General features: G+C 42.6%; 1 protein-coding gene and 2 long non-coding RNA genes across 3 annotated transcripts; all 3 read left to right on the top strand.

Annotated features, from left to right (window-relative positions):
* Positions 1–2,299: 2,299 nt before the first annotated feature.
* LOC143721365 (uncharacterized) lies at positions 2,300–19,331 on the top strand. Its single transcript, XM_077211670.1, has 6 exons — positions 2,300–2,593; positions 3,138–3,275; positions 3,539–3,652; positions 3,785–4,183; positions 11,460–11,693; positions 18,949–19,331. The coding sequence occupies exons 1-6, from the start codon at positions 2,509–2,511 to the stop codon at positions 19,251–19,253; spliced, it is 1,275 nt and encodes a 424-aa protein (XP_077067785.1). The 5' UTR covers positions 2,300–2,508; the 3' UTR covers positions 19,254–19,331.
* Positions 9,833–11,132, top strand: LOC143721379 (uncharacterized). The gene is made up of 3 exons (XR_013196724.1): positions 9,833–10,103; positions 10,648–10,785; positions 11,049–11,132. It is a non-coding gene; the product is annotated as an uncharacterized LOC143721379 (long non-coding RNA).
* On the top strand, positions 17,330–18,660 carry LOC143721380 (uncharacterized). Its single transcript, XR_013196725.1, has 3 exons — positions 17,330–17,612; positions 18,158–18,295; positions 18,559–18,660. It is a non-coding gene; the product is annotated as an uncharacterized LOC143721380 (long non-coding RNA).
* Positions 19,332–23,040: the final 3,709 nt, after the last annotated feature.

Here is a 23,040-nt window from a genome sequence, read left to right as displayed (position 1 = left end):
GCACTATAGTGAACCCCAGCGTGCCTATAGAGCGAAATGCAATTTTTTTTAGATTCGAATTGGTGCATTTAAAAATAGACATTTAATGCTCTCTATATGCCTATTTCTCATGTCTGTTAGGCAAGTAGGCTTTACGCTGAGTTTCGGTTCATTTGTGATGCGCTCCAGTTCTTCTTGCAGTCGAAGACGGAGCAAATTTCTGCTCTTAAGTTTATTCCGTGGACTGTCAAGTGCTTCATCAGATTTGTTGTGTGGCCGGTCTTGGCAGCAATTATCTCGTCGCAAATATTGCATCGCACGATGTTGACATCGAGTCTGGTGAAATGTAGCCACACTTTGGATCTTTTCCACATCTTTTACATCTATTGGGGTTGGAACGCTTACATACTACAGCCTCACGTGTGACCCACGTGTAACCGGCCAGCATAAACTAGTGTTTTTCCTTGATGCCTCGCCACAGCCTATCATGCTGCAAGCTTATTGGCTCACAGACGTTGACGAGATTGACCCCTTGGATATCGAAATTTGGTACCGAATGAAAAGAGGTTTTTTTTTTTATACTTGATGGTATCGAGGCGATTTGGTCGGCGCCTAAAAAGTATCGAACTCGATACCCAGCCCTACTTTTACCCCCTACATTTTCTTCATAGGAGGAGCAGAAATTGCACACTTTGTGCCCTGTATGCCATTATGTAAACAGCACACGATCGTTCAGGAAGAGTGATCAGTTATTCGTTTCATGGGCCACTCAATGTAAGGGTAAGCCGATCTCCTCGAAGCGCCTTTCCCATTTGATGGTGGAGGCGATTGAATCGGCCTATACTTCTATGGGTCTTCATTCCCCGGCAGGCTTAAGGGCTCATTCTACAAGGGGTACAGCTACCTCAGGGCATTGTTCAACGGGTTTTCGGTATGAGATATTTGTGCAGCGGCATCCTGGGCTTCCCCTCATACATTTGTCAGATTTTACCGTCTGGATGTCACTGCGACCTCTATGGCTCATGCAGTTCTCAATGTATGTTCTTTGGAGAGCATGCGTTACGTGTGTTGGCTATATTTTTTCCATAGAGAGATACCGAGTGTTTGCTTGAAAGAGAATGTTAGGTTACTTGCGTAACCTCGGTTTTCTGGGAACAGAGCAATGTATCTGACCAAGCTTCCCTACTAGCATAAAACAGGGGAAGAGCGTGCTTAGAATGCCGTTTTGGGTTTCATAGCTGTATATATAGAGAGGGGGTGGGCTCCTTGTCATGAGCTGTGATTGTAACTGTGAGCTGTGCTGTAATTGGTGCTTCCAAAGTCTATCACGCCTGGGGATGTATAGTGAGATACATTGCTCTATTCGCAGAGAACCAGGGTTACGCAAGTAATCTAACATTTGCTGATACTGTGCATATTTACAGATTTTAAGATGATGACGACAGGAGTGAATGAGATGAAATATTATTGAGAGGTGACAGAAGTGTTGCCGTTTATGATAGATATATCCAGAAACATAAATGTTTCCAAGGTGCAAGATCTATGGTCTTGTTTATGGAATGTGATACCGGTTTATTGGAAATGGACAATATAATTAAAATTCTTATTTTATTTGGGAAATATAATATACATAAAGCAAAGTATGTCAACTGTGCCGAATGGTAGACAGTTTTCCACTGACTTAAAGATATTTTACAATTCCCTAACCTCACTAGAGGACAATAGTAAAGTTGTTAAGACATCTAGGCTGTTGAAAAAGATAACTTATGTTTTCGGTATGAGTTTGATACAAGATGCAAAATTTTGATTTCATTGTTTTATAGATTCAAGTGTTTTTATGGCTCTGTATTACCCTATTGTTAACTATAAAAAATGTTTAAGCCTATATTCAATCTGTTCATCATAAAAAATATATAAAAATGGCTGTATTCCCTAGTTGCTTGACACATTGTTGTTAGTTATAATTACTTGGATAAATCAGCAATTGACAAATTCAGTTTCAAATTCTAGACATGCCCCTGTGTCTGTGTGTGCTGTCTCTCTTCACATTCTACGCAGATTTTTGCCAGTAGAGATCCACTTTCCTGTAGAGTTTAGGTGTAAGAGGTTATTCATAACAACAACTTGTATACTCTGAATTTTCTGAGAGCTCCGACTTGTACCATGTGATCGCAGTACCACCTGACCATTTTATCGTTGATAGTGTTGCCATAGAAACACTCAATCATCTTCTAATTATGTCATCTGGCGTGAACACAACTCCACTCCAAACCTAATCAAACACACCTGAACAAGCTAATCAAGGTCTTCAAGTTTAGGCTGCGAGAAAACTACACGCAGGTGTGATTTTCATCAGGGTTGGAGTTACCAAGACTTCCTTGGATCTATAAATCTTTAGACAGTAATTTATGTTAAGTGATTCAGCAGCACATGTTTTCAGTGTAGTTGTGTGTGCCTCACTGTTCCTCCTGACTGACTAATTCAGCGCGTCTTCTAGCAGAGTTGATTGTGAGATCGCAGGTCGAGAGGATGACAGCTAGAGTGTACTGCTCGTTGAGTGTTGTTTTATTGTGCCTGTCTGCATGTTTGAGCACCAACCATGCTGGAGTCGTAGGTGAGAAGATCTTTTAGCTTCATTACTCCGCCTGAAGAAATGCATAAATAAGTGCCTTACAAAATATGATGTACAGTATGATTAGTTGTAATGGCAAACTTATGATCAACATTTTAACTGGATGTCTTCTATCTGCATTGTGCTTCTATAACACACCTCACCAGTAGTGGGATAGTTTGTAACGGCACTCTGTGTCTTTGAAACTAATTGACAGTATGGTATTTCTACTCTATTTGAAGCAGATAAATGTATGAATATTTTCAAGTTTGAGCCGAACATTGGAAAACCCCTGACTTAAATACTGAAACTATTACAACAACACTCCTGTAGTGTCTGGTAAAGCTGACGGTCGTGCCATGGAGGATGTACTTGTGATCGAGATTGCTCAGGAGGGCAATGTTAACTGAACTAAATGTGAAACTCCAGTAGAAAGACTGAACTAGTATTTTCTTGTAAAACCTATTCTGATCTTTGACCACTTTTTTTCATATCACTGAATGCTGAAAGTCTCACTTTATGTTTCTGTCATGTGTCTGTATCACAGCAAAGCCAGGACAGTGTCCAAGCACAAAATCTGGTGGAGGAAATTGTACTGAGTTTTGTTCATATGACAGTGACTGTCCGAACAATGAGAAATGTTGCAGCAATGGATGTGGACGTCAGTGTATGGCTCCATATACAGGTATTTGTTATTTTATTAGTGTTTTGAATCGGCTTCCTCGTTATTTCAGTTGGTCTTATTTTATGTTATCGTTCTGTGTCAAAAGTATTGAGCCGATAGCACCGTTTTGAGCGCAGTATTGCTTTACAAATTTAATAGATGATGAATAACTTAAAATACAATTCCTTCTGTAAGTAAAACGTGCTGTTCATCCTTTGCGTGTTTTGTGCTGTACACCTGAGATTAAATGTTACTAAACAGACTGATTATCTGAATCCATGCAGTGAAGCCTGCAGCTGAACCGGCCAAGCCTGCAGTGTGTGCTGAAAACTGTCAAATTCACCCTGATGGCCAATGTTCTGGCCCTAAGAGGGGTCCTCCAGAGCCTGTAGTGACGCCTGCGGCCGAACCAGCAGAGCCTGCGGCCGAACCAGCAAAGCCTGCAGAGTGTGCTGAAAACTGTCAAAAAACTCACCCTGATGCCCAATGTCCTGGCCCTAAGAGGGGTCCTTCAGAGCCTGTAGTGACGCCTGCGGCCGAACCGCCAATGCCTCCAGTGGAGCCTGCGGCCGAACCAGCAGAGCCTGCAGTGTGTGCTGAAAACTGTCAAAAAACTCACCCTGATGGCCAATGTCCTGGCCGTAAGGGGGTTCCTCCAGAGCCTGTAGTGATGCCTGTTGCCGAACCGCCAATGCCTACAGTGTGTGCTGAAAACTGTCAAAAAACTCACCCTGATGCCCAATGTCCTGGCCGTAAGGGGGGTCCTCCAGAGCCTGTAGTGATGCCTGCGGCCGAACTGCCAATGCCTACAGTGTGTGCTGAAAACTGTCAAAAAACTCACCCTGATGCCCAATGTCCTGGCCGTAAGGGGGGTCCTCCAGAGCCTGTAGTGACGCCTGCGGCCGAACAGCCAATGCCTCCAGTGAAGCCTACAGTGTGTACTGAGAGCTGTCAAAAAACTCACCCTGATGGACAATGTCCTGGCCCTAAGGGGCCATAAAGAAAGGGGCCATGCATGCAGTTAACTGTTGATTTTTACCATGTTTTCCCTGTTTAACAAATAAATCTAATACTTCAAGTCTTTTCTTCTTTTTTTTCTTAAAAAAAATGGAAAAACAAATTAATGTGCATGAGTTTCATTTATATAGCACATTTAATGCAACAGCTGTTGCCCAAGTGCTTCACAATAACTAAACCCAAATAAGAGTACAGAGAGGGGAAAAAGAGACAAGGTATTGATCAAACACCTATCATGAAGGTGCCCAGGAAGTCTTAAAAAGATGTGCTTTTAACATGGCCTTACATTTCGGTAGCGACTGTACTGACCTTACGGAAAGGGGAGATCATTCCAAAGTTTGGTTCCGACATGGGAAAACGTTCTGTCGGCCTTATGTTTGTTTTGTTCAGACAAAACAGAAGATTTTTATATTCGGATCTCAAAAGACCTAGATGGATTATAAAAGTCCAGCATACTAGAAAGAGAAGTGACAAAATTGTGTAATAATCTTCTAGATAATTCTATCGAACCAGCAACTATTTTAAAAACTGCGTAATTGACTCAAATTTCTTGGCTGACTTGAGCATTCTCACCAGCATTCTGTTTTGTATTTTTGAAGCTGCGCCAATGCTTTGATTCCAAAATAAAGAGTTGCACTCGTGAGTACAAAGCTCTTGCTCGCTCAGTCCGCGGGGTATGATCTCAAGGATGCTTTCATATAAGCATCTAACCTGCGCACAGAAAATACAGGTTTATCAGTTTCTCCTTTCAGAGTGAAGTGTGCACATTTTTTTTACTCTTCCATTCGGGCTCAGCCTAAACTCTGCACGGTTTCAGCAGGTGCATAGAGGTAGCGTTATCAGCGCTGTGACACAATGGAGTCAGAATATCTGCTTATCTGGACGATTATCTGATATGCGCTCACTCACGGGAGTGTGCGGAATGGGATACTGAGATGCTCACGTCTCATCTCACGAATATGGGGTCCAGAATCAACTGTGCCGAAAGCCAGCTGATTCAATCTCAGGAGACACCGCGGCATACCGCGCTATGCTCTTGGAAAGAATGATAATGGTGTTTTATCAGTGCCAAGCCCAGTTTCGCAGGGGAACCGTGGTATTGTTCAGGACCTGTCTCCACCTTTTGGGCATGATTTGTTTTTTCAGCTGTCTGTGGTCCCGCTGGGCTCGCTAAAAATGAGAGACTTCCAGCGATGGGTAGCAGCGAGGAGTCCGTGTCCTAGTCTGCACCTTGTGCGCAGAGTGAGAATATCCGCGGAGTGCGTGATGGCTCTTCATCAGTGGAGAGACCTCCGCTTATTCCTGACCGGGGTACTGCTCGGGGGCGTGTCTCTGAGAAAAGAAGTTACAACGGATGCATCCCTGACAGGCTGAGGGGCTGTTTTTCAGGGCAGATCGGCCAATGGTAGCTGGACGCCCCAGCTTCGCAGACTTCACATAAATGTGTTGGAGTTGATCGCAATAATTCCTGAAAACATTCTTGAAAGGGTTTCATGTTCTGGTCAGAGAAGACAACACAACGGTGGTGGCATATATTAATAGCCAAGAGGGAACACGTTTGTTGCAACTGCACAACTTCAGCTCACTGCGCATGACGCACGTACCGGGAGTCCTAAAATGTAGGAACAGATCTCCTTTCAAGGGGAAACCTGTTGTACGGAGAATGGGTACTCCCTGGTCAGAGAAGACAACACAACTGTGGTGGCATATATCAATAGCCAAGAGGGAACGCGTTCGTTTCAACTGCACAACTTCAGCTCACTGCGCATGACGCACATACCGGGAGTCCTAAAATGTAGGAACAGATCTCCTTTCAAGGAAAAACCTGTTATACGGAGAATGGTTATTCTCATGGGTATTGGTAATGGGTATTGCTCCAGCCGCAGGTGGTGGATCGGATTTGGGGGATGTATGGCAGGGCTGCCGTAGATCTCTTCGCCTTGCAGGCAAACGCAAAGTGTCCGATGTATGTGTCTCTTTCAGGGACGAAAATGTGCCTTTGATTGTGGATGCGCTGCCACATCCATGGCCGAACGTGTTGCTATGCATTCCCATCGCTGAGTCTGATTTCTCCCACCCTGGACAGAGTAAGAAAAAACAAATGATCTATCCTTCTGATAGCCCCTTATTGGCCGGGGAGGCTGTGGCTGGCAGAGATTGTCCAGCTGGACCTGCTTTCACAAGCAGGGGGGCAGATATTTTACCCACACCCGGAACATGTCGATCTTTGTGTCTGGCCCGTGAAGAGTTAAATTGAAACGCATTCAGGCTTCCACAGAAGGTTATAAACACTATCCAAAGCGCTAGAGCCCCATCAACTGTATGGCCTATAATAGCGTGTGTTTGAGGACTGGTGTACTCGTAAAGAAGTTATTCCCGTTCAGTGATGTACTCTGCTTTTTGCAAAGCATGATGAACAACGGGAGAGCGTTTTCTACTATTAAAGTTTACTTTGCTGCTAGTTTGTCATGTAGGTTTCGAAGGAGTTTCAGTGGGACGGCACCCTCTCATATGCCATTTTATGAAGGGAGTGAAGCGTTTGAGACCAGTGTCGAAGCGGCTGTTGCTGTCATGGGACTTGTCCACGGTTCTAAATGCTTTAACTCGAGCCCCGTTTGAACCTCTGGAGAGTGTTCATATTAAGCTCCTATCTCTGAAAATGGTCTTACTACCTGCTTTAGTCTCAGCTAAGCGAGTGGGTGAGTCGGTTACATGCCATGTCGGTTCATCAAGCATGTCTGAACTTTACTCTGGACGACAGCAAGGTTACGCTGCTGCCTATCCCGGCTTTCGTTCCCAAAGTCAGTGATTCAGCTTAGAACTGCTCTGCTTTGGAGTTGCATGCCTTTTACCTAGGGCTGGGTATCATATAAAAATTTCACATAATAATATCAATACTGATACCTTGACTTCGATACCGGTCCCTGAACGATACTTTTTTCGATAACAATTTTATGAAATTCGGTTTAACAAGATTACATTACAAATTACCTTAAAAAAAGCTTTGGTTTCATTTTTTCAGTTTGTTGCCTTTTTTTTTTTTACAGACTCAAAGACTCATATAGGCCACTGGGGGGCGGAATATACACCCCGCGCTCAAGCGCACGTATAAAGCTTGCCGCAAAGTAGCCTAATGATTATGAATGTGTCAGGAAAAAATAGCAAGGAAACATTTTAATTTTTTATTAATAAACTAGTGTTTTCTGAGTCAGTGTTGGCTGCAAATATGAAGTTGACATTGCTGACTCGTCATCTTCGCAGTGTAGTGAACCCCAGCGTGCCTATAGAGCGAAATGCAATTTTATTTAGATTTGAATTGGTGCATTTAAAAATAGACATTTAATGCTCTCTATATGCCTATTTCTCATGTCTGTTAGGCAAGTAGGCTTTACGCTGAGTTTCGGTTCATTTGTGATGCGCTCCAGTTCTTCTTGCAGTCGAAGACGGAGCAAATTTCTGCTCTTAAGTTTATTCCGTGCACTGTCAAGTGCTTCATCAGATTTGTTGTGTGGCCGGTCTTGGCAGCAATTATCTTGTCGCAAATATTGCATCGCACGATGTTGACATCGAGTCTGGTGAAATGTAGCCACACTTTGGATCTTTTCCACATCTTTTACATCTATTGGGGTTGGAACGCTTACATACTACAGCCTCACGTGTGACCCACATGTAACCGGCTAGCGTAAACTAGTGTTTTTCCTTGATGCCTCGCCACAGCCTATCATGCTGCAAGCTTATTGGCTCACAGACGTTCACGAGATTGACCCATTGGATATCGAAATTTGGTACCGAATGACAAGACGTTTTTTTTTTATACTTGATGGTATCGAGGCAATTTGGTCGGCACCTAAAAAGTATCGAACTCGATACCCAGCCCTACTTTTACCCCCTCCATTTTCTTCATAGGAGGAGCAGAAATTGCACACTTTGTGCCCTGTATGCCATTATGTAAACAGGACACGATTGTTCAGGAAGAATGATCAGTTATTCGTTTCATGGGCCACTCAATGTAAGGGTAAGCCGATCTCCTCGAAGTGCCTTTCCCATTTGATGGTGGAGGCGATTGAATCGGTCTATACTTCTATGGGTCTTCATTCCCCGGCAGGCTTAAGGGCTCATTCTACAAGGGGTACGGCTACCTCAGGGCATTGTTCAACGGGTTTTCGGTATGAGATATTTGTGCAGCGGCATCCTGGGCTTCCCCTCATACATTTGTCAGATTTTACCGTCTGGATGTCACTGCGACCTCTATGGCTCATGCAGTTCTCAATGTTGGTTCTTTGGAGAGCATGCGTTACGGGAGTTGGCTATATTTTTTCCATAGAGAGATACCGAGTGTTTGCTTGAAAGAGAATGTTAGGTTACTTGCTTAACCTCGGTTTTCTGGGAACAGAGCAATGTATCTGACCAAGCTTCCCTACTAGCATAAAACAGGGGAAGAGCGTGCTTAGAATGCCGTTTTGGGTTTCATAGCTGTATATATAGAGAGGGGGTGGGCTCCTTGTCATGAGCTGTGATTGTAACTGTGAGCTGTGCTGTAATTGGTGCTTCCAAAGTCTATCACGCCTGGGGATGTATAGTGAGATACATTGCTCTATTCGCAGAGAACCAGGGTTACGCAAGTAATCTAACATTTGCTGATACTGTGCATATTTACAGATTTTAAGATGATGACGACAGGAGTGAATGAGATGAAATATTATTGAGAGGTGACAGAAGTGTTGCCGTTTATGATAGATATATCCAGAAACATATATGTTTCCAAGCTGCAAGATCTATGGTCTTGTTTATGGAATGTCATACCGGTTTATTGGAAATGGACAATATAATTAAAATTCTTATTTTATTTGGGAAATATAATATACATAAAGCAAAGTATGTCAACTCTGCCGAATGGTAGACAGTTTTCCACTGACTTAAAGATATTTTAGAATTCCCTAACCTCACTAGAGGACAATAGTAAAGTTGTTAAGACATCTAGGCTGTTGAAAAAGATAACTTATGTTTTCGGTATGAGTTTGATACAAGATGCAAAATTTTTATTTCATTGTTTTTATGGCTCTGTATTACCCTATTGATAACTATAAAAAATGTTTAAGCCTATATTCAATCTGTTCATCATAAAAAATATATAAAAATGGCTGTATTCCCTAGTTGCTTGACACATTGTTGTTAGTCATAATTACTTGGATAAATCAGCAATTGACAAATTCAGTTTCAAATTCTAGACATGCCCCTGTATCTGTGTGTGCTGTCTCTCTTCACATTCTACGCAGATCTTTGCCAGTAGAGATCCACTTTCCTGTAGAGTTTAGGTGTAAGAGGTTATTCATAACAACAACTTGTATACTCTGAATTTTCTGAGAGCTCCGACTTGTACCATGTGATCGCAGTACCACCTGACCATTTTATCGTTGATAGTGTTGCCATAGAAACACTCAATCATCTTCTAATTATGTCATCTGGCGTGAACACAACTCCACTCCAAACCTAATCAAACACACCTGAACAAGCTAATCAAGGTCTTCAAGTTTAGGCTGCGAGAAAACTACACGCAGGTGTGATTTTCATCAGGGTTGGAGTTACCAAGACTTCCTTGGATCTATAAATCTTTAGACAGTAATTTATGTTAAGTGATTCAGCAGCACATGTTTTCAGTGTAGTTGTGTGTGCCTCACTGTTCCTCCTGACTGACTAATTCAGCGCGTCTTCTAGCAGAGTTGATTGTGAGATCGCAGGTCGAGAGGATGACAGCTAGAGTGTACTGCTCGTTGAGTGTTGTTTTATTGTGCCTGTCTGCATGTTTGAGCACCAACCATGCTGGAGTCGTAGGTGAGAAGATCTTTTAGCTTCATTACTCCGCCTGAAGAAATGCATAAATAAGTGCCTTACAAAATATGATGTACAGTATGATTAGTTGTAATGGCAAACTTATGATCAACATTTTAACTGGATGTCTTCTATCTGCATTGTGCTTCTATAACACACCTCACCAGTAGTGGGATAGTTTGTAACGGCACTCTGTGTCTTTGAAACTAATTGACAGTATGGTATTTCTACTCTATTTGAAGCAGATAAATGTATGAATATTTTCAAGTTTGAGCCGAACATTGGAAAACCCCTGACTTAAATACTGAAACTATTACAACAACACTCCTGTAGTGTCTGGTAAAGCTGACGGTCGTGCCATGGAGGATGTACTTGTGATCGAGATTGCTCAGGAGGGCAATGTTAACTGAACTAAATGTGAAACTCCAGTAGAAAGACTGAACTAGTATTTTCTTGTAAAACCTATTCTGATCTTTGACCACTTTTTTTCATATCACTGAATGCTGAAAGTCTCACTTTATGTTTCTGTCATGTGTCTGTATCACAGCAAAGCCAGGACAGTGTCCAAGCACAAAATCTGGTGGAGGAAATTGTACTGAGTTTTGTTCATATGACAGTGACTGTCCGAACAATGAGAAATGTTGCAGCAATGGATGTGGACGTCAGTGTATGGCTCCATATACAGGTATTTGTTATTTTATTAGTGTTTTGAATCGGCTTCCTCGTTATTTCAGTTGGTCTTATTTTATGTTATCGTTCTGTGTCAAAAGTATTGAGCCGATAGCACCGTTTTGAGCGCAGTATTGCTTTACAAATTTAATAGATGATGAATAACTTAAAATACAATTCCTTCTGTAAGTAAAACGTGCTGTTCATCCTTTGCGTGTTTTGTGCTGTACACCTGAGATTAAATGTTACTAAACAGACTGATTATCTGAATCCATGCAGTGAAGCCTGCAGCTGAACCGGCCAAGCCTGCAGTGTGTGCTGAAAACTGTCAAATTCACCCTGATGGCCAATGTTCTGGCCCTAAGAGGGGTCCTCCAGAGCCTGTAGTGACGCCTGCGGCCGAACCAGCAGAGCCTGCGGCCGAACCAGCAAAGCCTGCAGAGTGTGCTGAAAACTGTCAAAAAACTCACCCTGATGCCCAATGTCCTGGCCCTAAGAGGGGTCCTTCAGAGCCTGTAGTGACGCCTGCGGCCGAACCGCCAATGCCTCCAGTGGAGCCTGCGGCCGAACCAGCAGAGCCTGCAGTGTGTGCTGAAAACTGTCAAAAAACTCACCCTGATGGCCAATGTCCTGGCCGTAAGGGGGTTCCTCCAGAGCCTGTAGTGATGCCTGTTGCCGAACCGCCAATGCCTACAGTGTGTGCTGAAAACTGTCAAAAAACTCACCCTGATGCCCAATGTCCTGGCCGTAAGGGGGGTCCTCCAGAGCCTGTAGTGATGCCTGCGGCCGAACTGCCAATGCCTACAGTGTGTGCTGAAAACTGTCAAAAAACTCACCCTGATGCCCAATGTCCTGGCCGTAAGGGGGGTCCTCCAGAGCCTGTAGTGACGCCTGCGGCCGAACAGCCAATGCCTCCAGTGAAGCCTACAGTGTGTACTGAGAGCTGTCAAAAAACTCACCCTGATGGACAATGTCCTGGCCCTAAGGGGCCATAAAGAAAGGGGCCATGCATGCAGTTAACTGTTGATTTTTACCATGTTTTCCCTGTTTAACAAATAAATCTAATACTTCAAGTCTTTTCTTCTTTTTTTTCTTAAAAAAAATGGAAAAACAAATTAATGTGCATGAGTTTCATTTATATAGCACATTTAATGCAACAGCTGTTGCCCAAGTGCTTCACAATAACTAAACCCAAATAAGAGTACAGAGAGGGGAAAAAGAGACAAGGTATTGATCAAACACCTATCATGAAGGTGCCCAGGAAGTCTTAAAAAGATGTGCTTTTAACATGGCCTTACATTTCGGTAGCGACTGTACTGACCTTACGGAAAGGGGAGATCATTCCAAAGTTTGGTTCCGACATGGGAAAACGTTCTGTCGGCCTTATGTTTGTTTTGTTCAGACAAAACAGAAGATTTTTATATTCGGATCTCAAAAGACCTAGATGGATTATAAAAGTCCAGCATACTAGAAAGAGAAGTGACAAAATTGTGTAATAATCTTCTAGATAATTCTATCGAACCAGCAACTATTTTAAAAACTGCGTAATTGACTCAAATTTCTTGGCTGACTTGAGCATTCTCACCAGCATTCTGTTTTGTATTTTTGAAGCTGCGCCAATGCTTTGATTCCAAAATAAAGAGTTGCACTCGTGAGTACAAAGCTCTTGCTCGCTCAGTCCGCGGGGTATGATCTCAAGGATGCTTTCATATAAGCATCTAACCTGCGCACAGAAAATACAGGTTTATCAGTTTCTCCTTTCAGAGTGAAGTGTGCACATTTTTTTTACTCTTCCATTCGGGCTCAGCCTAAACTCTGCACGGTTTCAGCAGGTGCATAGAGGTAGCGTTATCAGCGCTGTGACACAATGGAGTCAGAATATCTGCTTATCTGGACGATTATCTGATATGCGCTCACTCACGGGAGTGTGCGGAATGGGATACTGAGATGCTCACGTCTCATCTCACGAATATGGGGTCCAGAATCAACTGTGCCGAAAGCCAGCTGATTCAATCTCAGGAGACACCGCGGCATACCGCGCTATGCTCTTGGAAAGAATGATAATGGTGTTTTATCAGTGCCAAGCCCAGTTTCGCAGGGGAACCGTGGTATTGTTCAGGACCTGTCTCCACCTTTTGGGCATGATTTGTTTTTTCAGCTGTCTGTGGTCCCGCTGGGCTCGCTAAAAATGAGAGACTTCCAGCGATGGGTAGCAGCGAGGAGTCCGTGTCCTAGTCTGCACCTTGTGCGCAGAGTGAGAATATCCGCGGAGTGCGTGATGGCTCTTCATCAGTGGAGAGACCTCCGCTTATTCCTGACCGGGGTACTGCTCGGGGGCGTGTCTCTGAGAAAAGAAGTTACAACGGATGCATCCCTGACAGGCTGAGGGGCTGTTTTTCAGGGCAGATCGGCCAATGGTAGCTGGACGCCCCAGCTTCGCAGACTTCACATAAATGTGTTGGAGTTGATCGCAATAATTCCTGAAAACATTCTTGAAAGGGTTTCATGTTCTGGTCAGAGAAGACAACACAACGGTGGTGGCATATATTAATAGCCAAGAGGGAACACGTTTGTTGCAACTGCACAACTTCAGCTCACTGCGCATGACGCACGTACCGGGAGTCCTAAAATGTAGGAACAGATCTCCTTTCAAGGGGAAACCTGTTGTACGGAGAATGGGTACTCCCTGGTCAGAGAAGACAACACAACTGTGGTGGCATATATCAATAGCCAAGAGGGAACGCGTTCGTTTCAACTGCACAACTTCAGCTCACTGCGCATGACGCACATACCGGGAGTCCTAAAATGTAGGAACAGATCTCCTTTCAAGGAAAAACCTGTTATACGGAGAATGGTTATTCTCATGGGTATTGGTAATGGGTATTGCTCCAGCCGCAGGTGGTGGATCGGATTTGGGGGATGTATGGCAGGGCTGCCGTAGATCTCTTCGCCTTGCAGGCAAACGCAAAGTGTCCGATGTATGTGACTCTTTCAGGGACGAAAATGTGCCTTTGATTGTGGATGCGCTGCCACATCCATGGCCGAACGTGTTGCTATGCATTCCCATCGCTGAGTCTGATTTCTCCCACCCTGGACAGAGTAAGAAAAAACAAATGATCTATCCTTCTGATAGCCCCTTATTGGCCGGGGAGGCTGTGGCTGGCAGAGATTGTCCAGCTGGACCTGCTTTCACAAGCAGGGGGGCAGATATTTTACCCACACCCGGAACATGTCGATCTTTGTGTCTGGCCCGTGAAGAGTTAAATTGAAACGCATTCAGGCTTCCACAGAAGGTTATAAACACTATCCAAAGCGCTAGAGCCCCATCAACTGTATGGCCTATAATAGCGTGTGTTTGAGGACTGGTGTACTCGTAAAGAAGTTATTCCCGTTCAGTGATGTACTCTGCTTTTTGCAAAGCATGATGAACAACGGGAGAGCGTTTTCTACTATTAAAGTTTACTTTGCTGCTAGTTTGTCATGTAGGTTTCGAAGGAGTTTCAGTGGGACGGCACCCTCTCATATGCCATTTTATGAAGGGAGTGAAGCGTTTGAGACCAGTGTCGAAGCGGCTGTTGCTGTCATGGGACTTGTCCACGGTTCTAAATGCTTTAACTCGAGCCCCGTTTGAACCTCTGGAGAGTGTTCATATTAAGCTCCTATCTCTGAAAATGGTCTTACTACCTGCTTTAGTCTCAGCTAAGCGAGTGGGTGAGTCGGTTACATGCCATGTCGGTTCATCAAGCATGTCTGAACTTTACTCTGGACGACAGCAAGGTTACGCTGCTGCCTATCCCGGCTTTCGTTCCCAAAGTCAGTGATTCAGCTTAGAACTGCTCTGCTTTGGAGTTGTATGCCTTTTACCTAGGGCTGGGTATCATATAAAAATTTCACATAATAATATCAATACTGATACCTTGACTTCGATACCGGTCCCTGAACGATACTTTTTTCGATAACAATTTTATGAAATTCGGTTTAACAAGATTACATTACAAATTACCTTAAAAAAAGCTTTGGTTTCATTTTTTCAGTTTGTTGCCTTTTTTTTTTTTACAGACTCAAAGACTCATATAGGCCACTGGGGGGCGGAATATACACCCCGCGCTCAAGCGCACGTATAAAGCTTGCCGCAAAGTAGCCTAATGATTATGAATGTGTCAGGAAAAAATAGCAAGGAAACATTTTAATTTTTTATTAATAAACTAGTGTTTTCTGAGTCAGTGTTGGCTGCAAATATGAAGTTGACATTGCTGACTCGTCATCTTCGCAGTGTAGTGAACCCCAGCGTGCCTATAGAGCGAAATGCAATTTTATTTAGATTTGAATTGGTGCATTTAAAAATAGACATTTAATGCTCTCTATATGCCTATTTCTCATGTCTGTTAGGCAAGTAGGCTTTACGCTGAGTTTCGGTTCATTTGTGATGCGCTCCAGTTCTTCTTGCAGTCGAAGACGGAGCAAATTTCTGCTCTTAAGTTTATTCCGTGCACTGTCAAGTGCTTCATCAGATTTGTTGTGTGGCCGGTCTTGGCAGCAATTATCTTGTCGCAAATATTGCATCGCACGATGTTGACATCGAGTCTGGTGAAATGTAGCCACACTTTGGATCTTTTCCACATCTTTTACATCTATTGGGGTTGGAACGCTTACATACTACAGCCTCACGTGTGACCCACATGTAACCGGCTAGCGTAAACTAGTGTTTTTCCTTGATGCCTCGCCACAGCCTATCATGCTGCAAGCTTATTGGCTCACAGACGTTCACGAGATTGACCCATTGGATATCGAAATTTGGTACCGAATGACAAGACTTTTTTTTTTATACTTGATGGTATCGAGGCAATTTGGTCGGCACCTAAAAAGTATCGAACTCGATACCCAGCCCTACTTTTACCCCCTCCATTTTCTTCATAGGAGGAGCAGAAATTGCACACTTTGTGCCCTGTATGCCATTATGTAAACAGGACACGATCGTTCAGGAAGAATGATCAGTTATTCGTTTCATGGGCCACTCAATGTAAGGGTAATCCGATCTCCTCGAAGTGCCTTTCCCATTTGATGGTGGAGGCGATTGAATCGGTCTATACTTCTATGGGTCTTCATTCCCCGGCAGGCTTAAGGGCTCATTCTACAAGGGGTACGGCTACCTCAGGGCATTGTTCAACGGGTTTTCGGTATGAGATATTTGTGCAGCGGCATCCTGGGCTTCCCCTCATACATTTGTCAGATTTTACCGTCTGGATGTCACTGCGACCTCTATGGCTCATGCAGTTCTCAATGTTGGTTCTTTGGAGAGCATGCGTTACGGGAGTTGGCTATATTTTTTCCATAGAGAGATACCGAGTGTTTGCTTGAAAGAGAATGTTAGGTTACTTGCTTAACCTCGGTTTTCTGGGAACAGAGCAATGTATCTGACCAAGCTTCCCTACTAGCATAAAACAGGGGAAGAGCGTGCTTAGAATGCCGTTTTGGGTTTCATAGCTGTATATATAGAGAGGGGGTGGGCTCCTTGTCATGAGCTGTGATTGTAACTGTGAGCTGTGCTGTAATTGGTGCTTCCAAAGTCTATCACGCCTGGGGATGTATAGTGAGATACATTGCTCTATTCGCAGAGAACCAGGGTTACGCAAGTAATCTAACATTTGCTGATACTGTGCATATTTACAGATTTTAAGATGATGACGACAGGAGTGAATGAGATGAAATATTATTGAGAGGTGACAGAAGTGTTGCCGTTTATGATAGATATATCCAGAAACATATATGTTTCCAAGCTGCAAGATCTATGGTCTTGTTTATGGAATGTCATACCGGTTTATTGGAAATGGACAATATAATTAAAATTCTTATTTTATTTGGGAAATATAATATACATAAAGCAAAGTATGTCAACTGTGCCGAATGGTAGACAGTTTTCCACTGACTTAAAGATATTTTAGAATTCCCTAACCTCACTAGAGGACAATAGTAAAGTTGTTAAGACATCTAGGCTGTTGAAAAAGATAACTTATGTTTTCGGTATGAGTTTGATACAAGATGCAAAATTTTTATTTCATTGTTTTTATGGCTCTGTATTACCCTATTGATAACTATAAAAAATGTTTAAGCCTATATTCAATCTGTTCATCATAAAAAATATATAAAAATGGCTGTATTCCCTAGTTGCTTGACACATTGTTGTTAGTCATAATTACTTGGATAAATCAGCAATTGACAAATTCAGTTTCAAATTCTAGACATGCCCCTGTATCTGTGTGTGCTGTCTCTCTTCACATTCTACGCAGATCTTTGCCAGTAGAGATCCACTTTCCTGTAGAGTTTAGGTGTAAGAGGTTATTCATAACAACAACTTGTATACTCTGAATTTTCTGAGAGCTCCGACTTGTACCATGTGATCGCAGTACCACCTGACCATTTTATCGTTGATAGTGTTGCCATAGAAACACTCAATCATCTTCTAATTATGTCATCTGGCGTGAACACAACTCCACTCCAAACCTAATCAAACACACCTGAACAAGCTAATCAAGGTCTTCAAGTTTAGGCTGCGAGAAAACTACACGCAGGTGTGATTTTCATCAGGGTTGGAGTTACCAAGACTTCCTTGGATCTATAAATCTTTAGACAGTAATTTATGTTAAGTGATTCAGCAGCACATGTTTTCAGTGTAGTTGTGTGTGCCTCACTGTTCCTCCTGACTGACTAATTCAGCGCATCTTCTAGCAGAGTTGATTGTGAGATCGCAGGTCGAGAGGATGACAGCTAGAGTGTACTGCTCGTTGAGTGTTGTTTTATTGTGCCTGTCTGCATGTTTGAGCACCAACCATGCTGGAGTCGTAGGTGAGAAGATCTTTTAGCTTCATTACACTGCCTGAAGAAATGCATAAATAAGTGCCTTACAAAATATGATGTACAGTATGATTAGTTATAATGGCAAACTTATGATCAACATTTTGACTGGATGTCTTCTATCTGCATTGTGCTTCTATAACACACCTCACCAGTAGTGGGATAGGTTGTAACGGCACTCTGTGTCTTTGAAACTAATTGACAGTATGGTATTTCTACTCGATTTGAAGCAGATAAATGTATGAATATTTTCAAGTTTGAGCCGAACATTGGAAAACCCCTGACTTAAATACTGAAACTATTACAACAACACTCCTGTAGTGTCTGGTAAAGCTGACGGTCGTGCCATGGAGGATGTACTTGTCATCGAGATTGCTCTGGAGGGCAATGTTAACTGAACTAAATGTGAAACTGAAGTAGAAAGACTGAACTAGTATTTTCTTGTAAAACCTATTCTGATCTTTGACCATTTTTTTTTCATATCACTGAATGCTGAAAGTCTCACTTTATGTTTCTGTCATGTGTCTGTATCACAGCAAAGCCAGGACAGTGTCCAAGCACAAAATCTGGTGAAGGAAATTGTACTGAGTTTTGTTCATATGACAGTGACTGTCCGAACAATGAGAAATGTTGCAGCAATGGATGTGGACGTCAGTGTATGGCTCCATATACAGGTATTTGTTATTTTATTAGTGTTTTGAATCGGCTTCCTCGTTATTTCAGTTGGTCTTATTTTATGTTATCGTTCTGTGTCAAAAGTATTGAGCCGATAGCACCGTTTTGAGCGCAGTATTGCTTTACAAATTTAATAGATGATGAATAACTTAAAATACAATTCCTTCTGTAAGTAAAACGTGCTGTTCATCCTTTGCGTGTTTTGTGCTGTACACCTGAGATTAAATGTTACTAAACAGACTGACTATCTGAATCCATGCAGTGAAGCCTGCAGCTGAACCGGCCAAGCCTGCAGTGTGTGCTGAAAACTGTCAAATTCACCCTGATGGCCAATGTTCTGGCCCTAAGAGGGGTCCTCCAGAGCCTGTAGAGACGCCTGCGGCCGAACCAGCAGAGCCTGCGGCCGAACCAGCAAAGCCTGCAGAGTGTGCTGAAAACTGTCAAAAAACTCACCCTGATGCCCAATGTCCTGGCCGTAAGGGGGTTCCTCCAGAGCCTGTAGTGACGCCTGCGGCTGAACCGCCAATGCCTCCAGTGGAGCCTACAGTGTGTGCTGAGAGCTGTCAAAAAACTCACCCTAATGCCCAATGTCCTGGCCGTAAGGGGGGTCCTCCAGAGCCTGTAGTGATGCCTGCGGCCGAACCACCAATGCCTACAGTGTGTGCTGAAAACTGTCAAAAAACTCACCCTGATGCCCAATGTCCTGGCCGTAAGGGGGGTCCTCCAGAGCCTGTAGTGACGCCTGCGGCCGAACCGCCAATGCCTACAGTGTGTGCTGAAAACTGTCAAAAAACTCACCCTGATGCCCAATGTCCTGGCCGTAAGGGGGGTCCTCCAGAGCCTGTAGTGACGCCTGCGGCCGAACAGTCAATGCCTCCAGTGAAGCCTACAGTGTGTGCTGAGAGCTGTCAAAAAACTCACCCTGATGGACAATGTCCTGGCCCTAAGGGGCCATAAAGAAAGGGGCCATGCATGCAGTTAACTGTTGATTTTTACCATGTTTTCCCTGTTTAACAAATAAATCTAATACTTCAAGTCTTTTCTTTTTTTCTTAAAAAAAATGGAAAAACAAATTAATGTGCATGAGTTTCATTTATATAGCACATTTAATGCAACAGCTGTTGCCCAAGTGCTTCACAATAACTAAACCCAAATAAGAGTACAGAGAGGGGAAAAAGAGACAAGGTATTGATCAAACACCTATCATGAAGGTGCCCAGGAAGTATTAAAAAGATGTGCTTTTAACATGGCCTTACATTTCGGTAGCGACTGTACTGACCTTACGGAAAGGGGAGATCATTCCAAAGTTTGGTTCCGACATGGGAAAACGTTCTGTCGGCCTTATGTTTGTTTTGTTCAGACAAAACAGAAGATTTTTATATTCGGATCTCAAAGAGCTAGATGGATTATAAAATGGCAGCATACAAGAAAGAGAAGTGACAAAATTGTGTAATAACAATCTTCTAGATAATTCTATCGAACCAGCAACTATTTTAAAAACTGCGTAATTGACTCAAATTTCTTGGCTGACTTGAGCATTCTCACCAGCATTCTGTTTGTTTTTTTAAGATGCGCCAATGCTTTGATTCCAAAATAAAGAGTTGCACTCGTGAGTACAAAGCTCTTGCTCGCTCAGTCCGCGGGGTATGATCTCAAGGATGCTTTCATATAAGCATCTAACCTGCGCACAGAAAATACAGGTATATCAGTTTCTCCTTTCAGAGTGAAGTGTGCACATTTTTTTTACTCTTCCATTCGGGCTCAGCCTAAACTCTGCACGGTTTCAGCAGGTGCATAGAGGTAGCGTTATCAGCGCTGAGACACAATGGGGTCAGAATATCTGCTTATCTGGACGATTATCTGATATGCGCTCACTCACGGGAGTGTGCGGAATGGGATACTGAGATGCTCACGTCTCATCTCACGAATATGGGGTCCAGAATCAACTGTGCCGAAAGCCAGCTGATTCAATCTCAGGAGACACCGCGGCATACCGCGCTATGCTCTTGGAAAGAATGATAATGGTGTTTTATCAGTGCCTAGCCCAGTTTCGCAGGGGAACTGTGGTATTGTTCAGGACCTGTCTCCACCTTTTGGGCATGATGGCTTTTTAGCTGTCTGTGGTCCCGCTGGGCTCGCTAAAAATGAGAGACTTCCAGCGATGGGTAGCAGCGAGGAGTCCGTGTCCTAGTCTGCACCTTGTGCGCAGAGTGAGAATATCCGCGGAGTGCGTGATGGCTCTTCATCAGTGGAGAGACCCCCGCTTATTCCTGACCGGGGTACTGCTCGGGGGCGTGTCTCTGAGAAAAGAAGTTACAACGGATGCATCCCTGACAGGCTGAGGGGCTGTTTTTCAGGGCAGATCGGCAAATGGTAGCTGGACGCCCCAGCTTCGCAGACTTCACATAAATGTGTTTGAATTGATCGCAATCATTCCTGAAACATTCTTGGGTGCTGAATGGGTGCTCCAGCCGCAGGTGGTGGATCGGATTTGGGGGATGTATGGCAGGGCTGCCGTAGATCTCTTCGCCTTGCAGGCAAACGCAAAGTGTCCGATGTATGTGTCTCTTTCAGGGACGAAAATGTGCCTTTGATTGTGGATGCGCTGCCACATCCATGGCGGAACGTGTTGCAATGCATTCCCATTGCTGAGTCTGATTTCTCCCACCCTGGACAGAGTAAGAAAAAACAAATGATCTATCCTTCTGATAGCCCCTCATTGGCCGGGGAGGCTGTGGCTGGCAGAGATTGTCCAGCTGGACCTGCTTTCACAAGCAGGGGGGCAGATATTTTACCCACACCCGGGAAACATGTCGATCTTTTTGTCTGGCCCGTGAAGGGTTAAATTGAAATGTATTCAGGCTTCCACAGAAGGTTATAAACACTATCGAAAGCGCTAGAGCCCCATCAACTGTATGGCCTTTAATAGCATGTGTTTGAGGATTGGTGTACTCGTAAATAAGTTATTCCCGCTCAGAGCTAATTTTATGAAATCCGTTTTAACAAGATTACATCACATTTTACCTTAAAAAAAAAACTCACCCTGATGCCCAATGTAAGCACATACTGATTACATAAACCAAAAAAAGCTTTGGTTTTATTTTTTCAGTTTTTAACCTTTAGTGGCAGAAGTGATATTTCTACCATATTTTTAACAGGGAGTCGGTTTTGCAGCCTTGAGTAAATGGAGTCAACACAAGAAATGTCATCGCTCTTCTGCAGAATTTCAACGGCATCAACCGTTGGATCCGGGTCGGTGGTCGTGTGTCTCGCTTTTTTTCTTAACAGTGCGAAAGAAATTCAAATAATTTTTGTCATACATACATCATTCAAAATTGTATGTGTACTTTTATTTATGTACACTCATAATAAAAACAGAATATTTTGCTTTTCCTAAAATAAATAAAATAAACATGATGCGCGTTCTGCCTCTCTCAGTGTGAGGTTCATTCTGAAACACGACAGAAAATGAACTGTAACTTAGCGAATACTTGCCACACATACATGAGATATACACTGCTGTTCAAAAGGTTGGGGTCGGTAAGATTTTTAATGTTTTTAAAATAAGTCTCTTCTGCTCAAGGCTGCATTTATTTGATTAAAAATACGAAAAAAAACAGTAATATTGTGAAATATTATTTCAATGTAAAACAGCTGTTTTCTATTTGACTATACAGTAAAGTGTAATTTATTCCTGTGATCAAAGCTGAATTTTCAGCATCATTACTCCAGTCTTCAGTGTCACATGATCTTTCAGAAATCATTCTAATGATTATTTGATGGTAAATGGTAAATGGACTGCATTTATATAGCGCTTTAACAGACCCAGTGGCCACCAAAGCGCTTTACATATTGCCTCACATTCACCGATTCACGCACTCATTCACACACCGACGGCGGTGTCAGCCATGCAAGGCGCCATCCAGCTCGTCGGGAGCAGGTGGGGTTAGCTGTCTTGCTCATGGACACCTCGACACTTGGTCAGGTGGAACCGGGGATGCTCAAGAACATTTATGATTATTATCACAGTTGAAAACAGTTGTGCTGCTTTATATTTTTATGCAGACCGTAATTCTTTTTTTTCAGGATTCTTTAAAAGTTCAAGAGAAAAGCATTTAATTAAAAAATAAATATTTTGCATTATAATAAAAGTCTTTTATAAAAATTGACTTTTGATCAATTTAATGCGTCCTTTCTCAAGAAAAGTATTTATTTCTTTAAAAAATAAAGATTGACCTCATACTTTTGAACGGTAGTGTATTTCTTTACAAAGCTTGAATTCTCTGTTTTTAAATGATGTAAAACTTATCAAAAGCAAATATTCTCTGTTTAATCCGTATGAAAGCAACGAGATTCTCAAACGCATCCTCATTATCTCTAATATGACCATACCTATGGGGTGCCGTTTGTAAAGCGGATTACGCTGAAAATAACAGCAATATTTTGTCACATTTAGCTTCAAACAACGTTTAAAAAACTGCTATGTAATTTTGAAATTCACTTTTTAGCACATTTACAACAATATTTGTTAACTTAGAGATATTATAAATAGTTAAATCTAAATATTAAATGTTACACCTAAATGTTAAATCTAAATATTAAATCTAAATCTAAATGTTAAATCTATATGTTAAATTTAAATGTTAAATCTGAATCTAAATCTAAATATTAAATGTAAATATTAAATCTAAATGTTAAATCTAAATGTTAAATCTGAATCTAAATGTTAAATCTAAATCTAAAT

The sequence above is a fragment of the Siphateles boraxobius genome, unplaced genomic scaffold, assembly GCF_051911475.1.
Source record: "Siphateles boraxobius isolate OS27281-9 unplaced genomic scaffold, OSU_SipBor_1 66, whole genome shotgun sequence".
NCBI lineage: Eukaryota > Metazoa > Chordata > Actinopteri > Cypriniformes > Leuciscidae > Siphateles > Siphateles boraxobius.
The sequence above is the reverse complement of the archived record's forward strand: the minus strand, read 5'-3'. Positions and strand labels throughout refer to the sequence as shown.